General features: G+C 42.7%; 1 protein-coding gene across 1 annotated transcript in view; it reads left to right on the top strand.

Annotated features, from left to right (window-relative positions):
* The window catches only part of abcg2a (ATP-binding cassette, sub-family G (WHITE), member 2a), a 51,228-nt gene extending 42,182 nt beyond the window's left edge, over positions 1–9,046 (top strand). The window contains exons 11-16 of the mRNA XM_067994513.1: positions 1,335–1,424; positions 2,402–2,526; positions 3,495–3,649; positions 4,737–4,826; positions 6,341–6,444; positions 8,123–9,046. Coding sequence (XP_067850614.1) covers positions 1,335–1,424; positions 2,402–2,526; positions 3,495–3,649; positions 4,737–4,826; positions 6,341–6,444; positions 8,123–8,270 — 712 coding nt within the window. The 3' untranslated portion in view covers positions 8,271–9,046. The remainder of the gene's footprint in view (positions 1–1,334; positions 1,425–2,401; positions 2,527–3,494; positions 3,650–4,736; positions 4,827–6,340; positions 6,445–8,122) is intronic.
* Positions 9,047–13,674: the final 4,628 nt, after the last annotated feature.

Below are 13,674 nucleotides of genomic sequence, written 5' to 3'. Positions count from 1 at the left end.
TAAAGGAGGAGAGAGAGGTAGAGAGACGGAGAGGTTTAGGGAGGGAATTCCAGAGCTTAGGGCCCAGGCAGCTGAAGGCACGGCCGCCAATGGTGGAGCGCTGAAAATCGGGGATGCGCAAGAGGCCAGAATTGGAGGAGATTATAGAGATAGGGAGGGGCGAGGCCATGGAGGGATTTGAACACCAGGATGAGAGTTTTAAAATCGAGGAGTTGCTGGACCGGGAGCCAATGCGGGTTAAGATACGGGCAGCAGAGTTTTGGATGAGCTCAAGTATGTGGAAGCTGAAAAGTAGGAGGCCGGCCAGGAGAACATTGGAATAGTCAAGTCTGGACACTCCTTAAAACCTACCTCTTTGACCAAGCTTTTGGTCACCTGTCCTAATATCTCCTTATATGGCTCGGTGTCAAATTTTGTTTGATAATCGCTCATGTGAAGCGCCTTGGGATGTTTTACTATGATAAAGGCACTATATAAATGCAAGTTGTTGTTGTTGTCATTAAACTGTTTTACATTTGCAGTTTATCGTCTTGTTTATTTTTGCTGCTGGGATTTCCACACAGTCCAAAAACCTCAACAGATGGGCCCACCTGCAGCCATCTTGCCTGCCTGACAATGCATTAGTCTTGATGCTACTTCCCTAGTCTGTACTGGTGGAATTCACAAACAATGTTGAACGGCAAACAAGTATTATTATATAGAATTTACGGCACAGGAACAGGCCAGTCGGCCCAACTGCTCTGTGCTGGTGTTTATGCTCCACACGTGCCTCCTCCCTCCCCTCTTCATCTCACCCTGTCAACATATCCTCCTATTCCTTTCCCCCTCACGTGCTTATCTAGCTTCCCCTTAAATTCATGTATGCTATTTGCCTCAACCAAGTTCCACATTCTCACCACTCTCTGGGTAAAGAAGTTTTTCCTGAATTCCCTATTGGATTTATTAGTGACTATCTTATATTTATGGCCCCTAGTTTTGGACTCCCCCATAAGTGGAAACATCTCTACGTCTGCCCTATCGAACCCCTTCATAATTTTTTTAAAGACCTCTATCAGGTCACCTCTCGGCCTTCTCTTTTCTAGAGAAAAGAGCCCCAGCCTGCACAGTCTTTCCCAATAGTTGTACCCTCTCAGTTCTATCATTATAGTCATACCTGGACCTACAAATTGCACTATTAAAGGACTAGAGCAGACATTGCTTCTTGCAAGCTCTGCAGTTCATTCCCATTTGTCTCGGTAACGTTCTGCTTTTATTTTTGTTATGCTGGAGGTTTTTGAATTGGGTAAATATGGTAAAGGTAACATCCACTCATGCTGGCTTATACTTTCTTACAGAGCCGGTGCAATGTTCTTCATGAACACCAACCAGTGTTTCAGCTCCCTATCTGCTATTGAGCTGTTTGTCACAGAAAAGAAGATCTTCATGTAAGTAAGAATTGACTTTGCTCAGTAAAAGTTCAAAACCCAATGCTGGTCCTGATTTTAAATTTCTTACATTTAATGCCAAACTGTTTTGTTTTTGCTGTGATTTGAATTGTAATGGAAATCTATTTGCAGCTGACAAAGCATTCAGAACATTTAGCAAAAGTGCTTAAAAATGTACTCCTGGCGCTTTTGTGCGGGCTGGGTACATTGCATTCTGGGATAAAATGGTACCATTTATGCAACGTATTTATCTTTGACCACTTCGTAATCTTTTGTTTCTGAAATTAACATTTTAACTTTGTGATCTACTTCTCGTTCTCCACCAGCAAATTATTATTTAATGCATGTTTCTTACATTGAGCAACATTATTTACATTGGGGATAACGGATATCTGTGATATCTCAATGCAATCCTAACAAAATTGAATCAATTGACTCTCCTCCTATATTTCTAATAATTTCAGCACCCCGTGACGTGCTAATTTAATTGAAATGAACGGGGTAATGCTCTTGTCAACAATTAAAATAGTGGCCTTGGTTTAAACCTGGACCTTTTTTTTGTTCTTCACTTCTAAATAAGTCTTACACATTTGGCATAATTTCTATTTACTTTGTAAAACCACAGGATGGGAAACATTACAAATTATTCCCAGAAAGTTATTTCCATCACTTGGCTGCAGGCCACATTGCCCTCAAGGAACCTGTCCCTAGCTGTCGCTCCTAATAGCGTCATAATGTGAAATGGCTGTAAATCACAAACATACTCTCCTGCATGTGGGAACTCTTCCCCACATTAGTTGTTCACCCCTGGAGCCAGCAGCATGCAGTTGGCAAATTACTTGTGCATACATTTAACAGAAGGAAGCATGTATATTGTACTTGATCATGGTAAAGATTACACTGGTGGTGGTTTTCTATCTCTGATCCCTGCTGGTAGTAATTTGATGCTATGTTTGGTGATTTTATTTTACTCGCAGACATGAATATATCAGTGGATACTACAGAACAGCTGCCTACTTCATAGCAAAGCTATTGGTTGATCTGATACCCATGAGGACAATACCAACCATGTTATTTACAATTGTAAGCTACTTCCTGATAGGTGAGCAGCAGAACTTCATCAGTTTCAGTCTCGAGCTTCTACGGGCATAATTTTACGGAGGAGCCGCAAAGAATTTTACGGCTTTACACATGGCAGTGCTAAAATTAAAATATCCATCAAGCGCATTTAATATACGAGCAGTGGGGATTAAACCTCTGCCAGTGTACTGTGTGCTTGTCATTGGGGTGTGCAAGGACTGAGCCCTGTCTGACCCATGCCATAATTGGGGTAAATGATGACAATCATGTCGAAGTGGGGAAGGGGTAATCCATCTTCACGGACATTATCTCTGTTGTGTCAATCACAAAAGGGGAAAATCGAATGGTGAATTGGTAGCTCCACAACTTTCCCAGTTTCCTAACTCTGTTAGTTCAATACACTAATTGGAAAATTGAACAGCTATTTTTGCTATTGCCACTAGGGCTAATCTCCGGTTACTACCCAGTAATGTAGCCCCAGTGACCACTGGTATGGGAATACTTCAAGTGTATCCTCCACACTGAAAGAAGTATTGGTCAAATGTTAACTAGTAGCAGCGATCAAAGGTTATGAATGTGGGTTGGGTTTAAATCTAATGCTTAAACAACAAATAGATTTTTTTTTAAGGAAACGTTCTTTAAAATTATCACAAGTAAACTTAGTCGTGAAAAAACGATATTTAAAATGAGAGATTCAGAGACCATGTAGCATGTCAGGGTGTCTTAATAACACATAAATAAAGTCTTTCGCTAGTTCTTTAAAATGGGTTTACACGTATTGCACATAGAAAATCTTCCCCAAAATCTGATGTATGTTATATGCAAATTTTATATTTCAGATAGCAGCTTTGTTTAGAAATGCTTTCTGATAAAGATGTAACTGCTCTTATTAAAATAAGTGTTTATAGTCGAGTTTATATTTGATCAGAAAGGTCACAATTTGATTGTCACTTTGAAAATTAAAGCATGTTTTGTTTTCTGATTTTTCAGGTTTAAAGTTAGAAGTTGGTGCCTTTTTCATCGCAATGTTGACATTAATTCAAGTGTCCATTACAGCCACCTCTCTGGGTTTGGCCGTTGCCACGGGACAGAGCATTGTGGCAGTTGCGAACCTCATTATTACTTTTCTCTTTGTTCTCATGGTCGTAAGTCATATCTAATTGATTTTTGCTCACTCTTGGTTTTCAGATCCCTCCATGGCCTCGCCCCCTCCCTATCTCTGTAACCTCCTCCGGCCCTACGACCCTCCGAGATCTCTGCGCTCCCCCGATTCTGGCCTCTTGCACATCCCCGATTTTCATCCCTCCACCATTGGCGGCCGTGCCTTCAGCTGCCTGGGCCCTGAGCTCTGGAATTCCCTCCCTAAACCTCTCTCTCCTCCTTCTAAGACGCTCCTTAAAACCTACCTCTTTGACCAAGCTTTTGGTCACCTGTCTTAATATCTCCTTATGTGGCTCGGTGTCAAATTTTGTCTAATAATCACTCCTGTGAACCACGTTGGGATGTTTTAATACTTTAAGTGTTAATTGTATTCATATGATTTATATCAATTAGTGTTAATTGTATTCATATGATTTATATCAATTAGTGTTAATTGTATTCAGGTGGTGTGTATTAATTGAGGACTCTCTTGGATCCATTTATATGAGAGCATAATTAGGGTGTGGTGGGGGTAATGTTGATCTCTGTGAATAAAGGCTTGGAAGCAAATGAAGACTAGGCTCTAGTATTCCATCCTTCACCACCTGGCTAACCAATTTAGAACAAAAGGTGCTATATAAATGCAAGTTGTTTTAACGTACATCTGTGTTTTTGTTATGCCGATCTTTCCCATCAGATTGCACGCTTGCAGCATTTATAGACATTCAGCCCGTGGTTGTAAACTCCTAATGAAGTATAACGTATCACAGCAATAATGACAATTTATACACGTTTCTTCACGTGTGTAAAGCCAGTAGTGAAAATGACAGACACGAGTGAACTGTGTTCACCCAGAGAAGACATGAATCAAAGTCCTGAAAATATACAGTCAGTGGTGCAGTATCGATATTATGGGGTAGCTTTTTAAATGTGTTTTGGAATATTTCTAATAAGTAATAATTGGGGATATTTTACTTATCATTTCTAATGATTACATTTTGGGGCATAAAGTGATCACAGAGCTCAATGAGAGTTGATGTGGTTGGAATCTTGGGCTATGTGCCTCTGCTAACTTTTTGTAATTGTCTCTAGATCTTCTCTGGCCTCTTGGTGAACTTGCCGACTGTTGGGAACTGGTTGGCTTGGCTGCAGTATTTCAGTATCCCTCGATATGGCGTCACAGTAAGTACCATGGAGTTATCGTCAGTATAGAAAGAGGATGTATGAATAGAAAATCATGCAGCACAGAAGGAGGCCATTCAGCCCATCGTGCCTGTGCTGGCTCTTTGAAAGAGCTGTCCTATTAGTCCCACTCCCCCCTGTTCTTTCCCCATAGCCCTGACACTTTTTCCTTTTTAAGTATTTTATCCAATTCCCTTTTGAAAGTTATAATTGAATCTGCTTCCACCACCCTTTCAGACGGCTCATTCCATATCTTAACAACTCGCTGAGTTTTTTTTAAATTCTCATCTCCCCCCTGGTTTTTTTTGCCAATTATCTTAAATCTGTGCCCTCTGGTTACCGACCCTCCTGCCAGTGGAAACAGTTTCTCCCTAACTACTCTATCAAAACCCCTCATAATTTTGAGCACCTCTATTAAATTTCCCCTTAACCTCCTTTGCTCTAAGGAGAACAATTCCAGCTTCTCTATATAACTGAACTTCCACGTAACTGAAGTCCCTCATCCCTGGTACCATTCTGGTAAATCTCCTCTGCATCCTCTACGAGGCCTTGACATCCTTTCTAAAGTGTGGTGCCCAGAATTGGACACACTACTCTAGCTGAGGTCTAACCAGTGATTTATAAAGGTCTAGCATAGCTTCCTTGCTTTTATACTCTATGCCCCTACTTATAAAGCCAAAGATCCCGTATGCTTTTTTAACAGCCTTATCAACTTGTCCTGTCACCTTCAAAGGTTTGTGTATATGAACCGCCCAGGTCTCTCTGTTCCTGTACCCTTCCATTTCACCAGTCTATGCCTTCCTGAAGTCTATTACTATCCTCCTCCTCCTCATTTCCAAGTTTTGTGTCATCTGCAAATTATGCCCCCTATACCCAAATCCAGATCATTAATATATATCAAAAGAAGCAGCGGTCCTGATACCGACCCCTGGGGAACACGACTGTAAACTTCCCTCCGGTCTGAAAAACAACCATTCACCACTACTTTCTGCCAATTTCATATCCATGCTGCCACTGCCCCTTTAATCCCATGGGTTTCAATTTTACTAACAATATGATGGATTTATAAATTGTGATAGCACTGCTAATCCAGCAAGGGCATCATTTTCCAAATCCAAAAGATACACTCAAAGTGGATGATACTCAGTAAGGCTCTGATTGGGGACTGAGCGAACAGAAAGGATGACTCCATGACAGTTCCTACTCCATGACACTATGACTCCATTGTGTACATCAACACTCAGCACCTCCATGTTGCTCTTGTATAAGTTTTAAGATGTCAGTAAAGTTTATTATGAAAAATTCTATAAATAGTCACAAATAATAGGCCAGATAATCAATCATGTGACATATTTTTGAACTTTGGTGTAGCACGTCATACCGTGAGTGGGCTAAGTAGACTCAGAACTTGGGTTTTGTGGTTTCTTTTGCCTCTTGTACTCTCAACATTATTTGAAGTAAGGAAGTGCAAAGACTGCTGTATTTACGTAATGTACTGCTTTGGTTTTACACAGGCTTTGGAGGTGAATGAATTTGTCGGTCTGAACTTTTGTAACAACTCTGAATCGATATCTACTCCAAACGGAAGCAACTGTAGCACACTTCCTGAATTTGTAACGTAAGTTTTAAAAATACAAACATATGAGACAATGAATTGTTAATTTCAGTTTAATGTCTCAAAGACCCATTATATGCTACCATTTACATATTGTAACAGGCTGAAGCGGGCCTGGGACTCAGTGGCCAATTAGACACGCAGACCAGAGCTTAATATTTAAACAAGTGAGGTTTATTCACCCATGGCAGTTGTGCAGCGATGAACCAAACGGTAACAGGGATTACTTTCTAGCGCACACGTTCTCACACTCAGTTCCTTCTTCTCCAAACTCCTCTTCCCAACTGAATTATTTCGCTGCCTTTTATCTTCACAGGCTGGGAGTTGTTCCTGATTGAAGGCAATTATGGTCAACGATTTCTTAACGCTACATCGCCTTGCCTTGGTCGTTCTGACATTTTATACCAAAGCTGTACCCCTATCGCGGACACAGAGCTCTCAAAAGCCAATGGCTCACATATCGTCCCTCACTCGCTCTGTTACAATATGTGAATGCAGATTTCCCTCCTCTTCTCTATCTTCTCTTTCCCCCTCCCCAATTTCACCCCTTTTCTCCAAATTGAACTGTACTCCAACATGAGTTAGTGCATTCAGGAGAGGAGGGGGGGAAATTGTGGGGATGGTGGGAAAAGGGGGTAGGGAGTAATATCATTGGATAGGAGCATCATATCCCTATTATTATTTATTATTATTGGAGCCAGGAAGAGAGCTCATGCTTGAGATCTCCCACTTGCTACTTACTGATGTGGGAGGCACCAAGTGAAGACTGGACCCTTTCCCATGAGCGCAAAGGGAGGGGAGAAAGGGAAGGGGGAAGAAAATCACCCTTGTGTACCTTCCTGCACGTAGTGTTAGGGCAGATAGCCTTGTCTACCTTTTCAACTGGGGATGGTGCATGATGTGGGAAGACTGAGGTGAGGGAAAAAGGAGAGAAATACCTTTTTAAAAAGATTGGACCTGTGATTGTGGAGTTTAATGATTTGTAAACAGTCATCGTTGATTGTTCATAGAATCATACGGCACAGAGGGAGGCCATTCAGCCCATCGTGCCTGTGCCGGCTCTTTGAAAGAGCCATCCAATTAGTCCCACTAGTTGATTTCCAATTAGTCCCACTCCCCTGCTCGTTCCTCATAGACCTGCAATTTTCTCCGCTTCAAGTATTGATTTCCAATAATAATATAAACCACAGTCATATGTTGCAGCAGCGATATGAAAGATTAAACTGTTGGCATTTCTATTACAAATGGAAACTTTTAAACTTATTACTACCATCTTTAGCATTTGAACATGATGGGGAAACAGTACAGAAATTGGGCTTTTCTGGGACAATCCCATCCCTTGTAGTTTGAGTTGGCTAGTTAGCCTGTAACCATTGCTCTCTCCTTTTTAAGATGCTGCTTAAAACCTACCTCTTTGGCCAAGCTTTTGGTCACCTCTCCTAATATCTCCTTATGTGGCTCAGTGTCAAATTTTGTCTGATAATCGCTCCTGCGAAGCGCCTTGGGATGTTTTACTAAGTTAAAGGTGTTGCATAAATGCAAGTTGTTGTTGTTGTTCAGTGGTCATGACTGCCGTCAACCAAACAGTAAGATATTAGCAGAAGACCAAAACCTGCGTACCCAATAAATATGTTTTGTTTCGTGACCAAATCAACATGTTTTGATTTCTTGTGCGTTGTAGGTGCACTGGAGAACAATACCTTAAGAGTCAAGGAATTGAAGCAACTGAATGGGGCTTGTGGCAGAATCATGTGGCATTGGCATCGATGATGGTCATATTCATGATTATTTCTTACATGAAACTCCGATTTATGAAGAAATTATCATAGGGTTATGGCACAGAATGAGTTCCTTTTTTGTTTTGTCTGATATTTTGCTACCTTCTGTAAATCGCAATGGAACGGAGCCCTCGCTCGGACACGGTCACTGATTTTGTTTGAATTTGGTGAATTATCCCGCAGGTGAAGGATGATCAGCCACTCTCCGCGAGTTATCAAACGGAATGCATTTGACAGTCCGCGCACGCGCGAGAGTCATCAGAGCTGCCTTCAACTGCCTTGTCTCTCGCCTCCTGAAAGGCTTTTGCTGTACACATCAGGAACAACGAAATGTCACTTGATCCTGTGAAAGGAGATGCCTTCTTTGTACTTCAGACTGCGTTGTTTGGAGGTTGTAAATGATCAATGCCACTGCTGTTATTCCTGACAAATGTAATACATGTTCTGTGGTTTGATGCCACTTTGGAAACTCCATTCTGTTCTTGTCATAAACTGCCACCCAGTGGTATGGTTATGTATGAGCAAAATTAATATTGCTTTTTTTTTATACTTTTGAAATGTAAAATATCTGAAAACTGAAGATACTATTTGAAAATCTCTTGTAAAGGACCAAAGGGATGTTTAATTTTGTAACGTTATTTATTTTTGGAAAAATCATTCTTGCAAATTAATTTTAATAAGATGTTTAATTTGAAAGAGATCACTTTATTGGATTGGTGCTTGCTGGAAAGAAGTATAACATTCTTTGAATTTTCACAACTTTAATTACTGATGTAATGTGTGTGTACTCTTGGAGTGAAATATAAAGTGGCTGCAAGATTCACGGTGTCTGAATTGAAGTGTGTGCCTGTCTCTGTAACCTCCTCCAGCCCTACAACCCTCAGATCTCTGCGCTTCTCCAATTCTGGCCTCTTGCGCGTCCCCTGTTTTCATCGTTCCACCATTGGCGGCCGTGCCTTCAGTTGCCTGGGCTCTAGGCTCTGGAATTTCCTTCCTAAACCTCTCCACCTCTCCTCCTTTCAGACGCTCCACAAAACCTAGCTCACCTGTCCTAATATCTCCTTATGTAGCTCGGTGTCAAATTTTGTTTGATAATCACTCCTGTGAAGTGCCTTATATAAATCCAAGTTGTTGTTGTACTTCTGTTCTTGATTCTTCCCATTACAAATTTTAATGGATAGCTTCACAAGTTCCTCAAGTTAGTAATTAAATGACCTGCTATCACGGCAGAACAAACAATTGACATCCTAATCCTTGCTGATGCACAATGACGCACTGTAACTTCAGAGCAAGTAGGGCTATTATAACTAATTTTTTAGTCAGATATTGTTCTTTCACAGATTTCAACAACAACTTGCATTATATAGCGTCTTTAATGCAGTAAAATGTCTCAAGGTGCTTCGCAGGAGCGTAATCAGACAAAAACTGACACAGAGCCACGTAAGGCGATACTAGGACAGGTGGCCAAAAGTTTGGTCAAAGAGGTAGGTTTTAAAGAGGCCTTAAAGAAGGAGAGGGAGGTTTAGGGAGGGAATTCCAGATCTTAGGGCCTAGGCAGCTGAATGCACGGCCGCCAACGGTGGAGTGAAGGAAAGTGGGGATGCACAAGAGAGTTCTAGGGTTCTTTCATCCTATCTTGATAAATTAGCTCTGCAAGGTGGTGTGAATCTCAGCTATTGATACATGTGTCAAGAGTTAGGTGGGAATGTGACCTGACCCAAACTGAAAGTGTTAATAACCGTATTTCCACAACATGTCTCAGACTTTCACCACGTTTTCCTATGTACTTTAGGGATTAGTTTCCCTGCACGCCGTCTTCTAAATGCACGAATACAAACACACCACTGTAAGCCGTTCTGTACTGTTAGATAGGTCTTTGATTCTGCCACCGGATAAAGGTGTTAGCCAATTCATGGAGGCCAGTCTTCCACATTGTCAACCTACCGATAGTTATAATGGCAGCTATACTTTTCTGACAGAGGGTACACATCCAAAATCTCATAATCAGTCTTCTCTTAGGTGCTGACTGCCCTGCTGTGTATTTGCAGTTTTTCCTTTTTAATTTGACCTTTCTTGCGCAAACAGGGGGAAGAGTGCGGCAAGTTTATACAATTGACGTTTCAAATGCTTTTTTTCCCTACTGTCAATGCGGGCAAACGGATCTCTACTTAATCAAGGCCCCCCCATCCAGAGCCACTCTCACACTTGCACAGCTTTGAACTTAGGTATTTTAAACTCACAAGCTTTCGGAGGCTTCCTCCTTCCTCAGGTGAACGATGTGGAAAGCTTGTGAATTTAAAATAAAATTGCTGGACTATAACTTGGTGGTGTAAAATTGTTTACAATTGAACTTAGGTGTCAGCCGTGCCTCGGTGGGCAGCACTCTCTCCTCTCAATCAGAAGTTTGTCGGTTTAATTCCTACTCCAGCGACTTGAGCACGTAATCTAGGCCGACGCACCCCCGTGCAGTACTGAGGGAACGCTGCACTGTCAGAGGTGCCGCCTTTCGGCTGATGCATTAAACCGAGGCCCCGTCTGCCCTCTTAAGATGGACGTAAAAGATCCCATGGCACTATTTCGAAGAAGAATTCTCCCCGGTGTCCTGGGCCAATATTCATCGCTCAAAATCAATTAGCTGGTCATTATCTCATTACTGTTTGTGGGACCTTGCTGTGTGCAAATTGGCTGCCGCGTTTCCTACATTACAACAGCGGCTAAACTTCAAAAGTACTTCATTGGCTGTAAAGCACTTTAGGATGTCCTGAAAGGCGCTATATAAAATGCAAGACTTTCAGGTCCATCCAGGCTGTCGCAGGGGACATCTGAAATGGCAGTCAATGAACAATGCACAGAACAATGCACAGTTAAACTAAGCAGGTCACTGATGCTCTGATTGCTTTCCTCAAGGAAAAGCAGTAGAATGAGAGGGCCCTGCAATTCTTTCGCATTAGTTGTGGGGAAGTTACTGGAATCTATCATCAGAGTGACTGAGCACTTGGACAAATATCAGCTAATCAAAGAGAGTCAACATGGATTTGTCATGGGTGGGTCATGTCTGACTAATCTAGTTGAATTTTTAGAATCAGTCACTAGCATGGTGGAGAGGGACTTTTTTAAAAATTCGTTCACGGGATGTGGGCGACGCTGGCAAGGCCGGCATTTATTGCCCATCCCTAATTGCCCTCGAGAAGGTGGTGGTGAGCCGCCTTTTTGAACCGCTGCAGTCCGTGTGGTGACGGTTCTCCCACAGTGCTGTTAGGAAGGGAGTTCCAGGATTTTGACCCAGCGACAATGAAGGAACGGCGATATATTTCCAAGTCGGGATGGTGTGTGACTTGGAGGGGAACGTGCAGGTGGTGTTGTTCCCATGCGCCTGCTGCTCTTGTCCTTCTAGGTGGTAGAGGTCGCGGGTTTGGGAGGTGCTGTCGAAGAAGCCTTGGCGAGTTGCTGCAGTGCATCCTGTGGATGGTGCACACTGCAGCAACAGTGCGCTGGTGGTGAAGGGAGTGAACGTTTAGGGTGGTGGATGGGGTGCCAATCAAGCGGGCTGCTTTATCTTGGATGGTGTCGAGCTTCTTGAGTGTTGTTGGAGCTGCACTCATCCAGGCAAGTGGAGAGTATTCCATCACACTCCTGACTTGTGCCTTGTAGATGGTGGAAAGGCTTTGGGGAGTCAGGAGGTGAGTCACTCGCCGCAGAATACCCAGCCTCTGACCTGCTCTCGTAGCCACAGTATTTATATGGCTGGTCCAGTTAAGTTTCTGGTCAATGGTGACCCCCAGGATGTTGATGGTGGGGGATTCAGCGATGGTAATGCCGTTGAATGTCAAGGGGAGGTGTCTATGGATGTTGTCTATATGGATTTCCAGAAGGCTTTTGATAAGGTTCCACACAAGAGATTATTAGCAAAAATGAAAGCACACAGAATTGGAGGTAACCCTGTGACATGGGTCTGTAATTGGTTGGGACGTAGGAGACAGAGAGTGGGGATAAAGGAGTCGTTCCCTGATTGGTGGGATGTGACAAGTGGTGTTCCCCAGGGATCTGTACTGGGGCCTCAGGTTTTCACCATATTAATGACATGGGTGAAGGAATGGAGAGTTGTATATCCAAGTTTGCAGATGACCCTAAGTTAGGAGGCACATTGAGTTGTGTAGATGGGAGCAGGGAGATGCAAAAGGACGTAGAGAGACTAAGTGAGTGGGCAAAGCTATGGCAGGTGGAGTTCAATGTGGGCAAGTGTGAGGTTATCCACTTTGGATCTGAGAAAAGACAAACTGGAATACTTTCTCAATGGTGAGAGACTTGAAGCTGCGGAGAAGCAAAGGATTTAGGTGTCCATGTACACAAATCACTAAATGTTAATGCACAGGTACAAAAAAAAATCAAAAAGGCCAATGGAATGTCTGGTTCTGCTCACTTTCTGGCACAACTATTATCATTGGAAATGGGAACTAGCTGGGCCAGCGTGGCATTGACCAGAGAGAATTCAGCCTCACCTATGCCTACTCCAGCTGTGCCCCCTCCACTCCCTTGTCATGTCCAGCGATCTCTGTCGGAGCAGGCCTCAAGGCAACAGCTAGACCAGTGGAGACCTGCATAATGGCTCCCTCTATCTGATCCAGCAGCCTGTTGAAACAGGACAAGAGGACGGGGGGGATAGTGTTTGAAACGAAAATCGGGAGAGGCGTTTTAACGAGTGGCCTGTTTTACACTGTCATCCAAAGAAAGAAAGAAAGAAAAAAAATGAGACTTGAATTTATTTTCACAAATCTTTTCACAACCTCAGGACGTCCCAAAGCTCATTCCAAGAATGTGGAACTCGCTACCACATGGAATAGTTGAGGCAAATAGCATAGATGCATTTAAGGGGAAACCAGATAAGCACATGAGGGAGAAAGGAATAGGAGGATATGCTGATAAGGTGAGATGAAGTAAGAAGGGAGGAGGCTCGTAAACACCAGCATGGACCAGTTAGGCCAAGTGGCCTGTTTCTGTGCTGTCGTTTCGATGTAACTTGATGTAACAGCCAATGAAGCACTTTTGAAGTCTAGTCACTGCCGTAATGTAAGAAACGTGGCAGTCAATTTGCGCACAGCAAGGTCCCACAAACAGCAATGAGATAAATGTCCCGATAATATGTTTCAATATGTTGGTTAAGGGATAAATATTGGCCAGGACACAGGTCTAACATAGAACATAAGAAATAGGAGCAGGAGTAGGCCATGCGACCCCTCGAGCCTGCTCCATCATTCAATAAGATCAGGGCTGATCTTTGACCTCAACTCCACTTTCCCACCCAATCCCCATATCCCTTGATTCCCTTAGAGACCAAAAATCTATCGATCTCAGCCTTGAATATAATCAACGACTCAGCATCCACACCCCTCTGGTGTAGAGAATTCCAAAGATTCACAGCCCTCTGAGTGAAGAAATTCCTCCTCATCTCAGTCTT

The sequence above is a fragment of the Heptranchias perlo genome, chromosome 1 (assembly GCF_035084215.1).
Source record: "Heptranchias perlo isolate sHepPer1 chromosome 1, sHepPer1.hap1, whole genome shotgun sequence".
Lineage (NCBI taxonomy): Eukaryota > Metazoa > Chordata > Chondrichthyes > Hexanchiformes > Hexanchidae > Heptranchias > Heptranchias perlo.
This window is presented reverse-complemented; position numbering and strand designations above follow the sequence as displayed.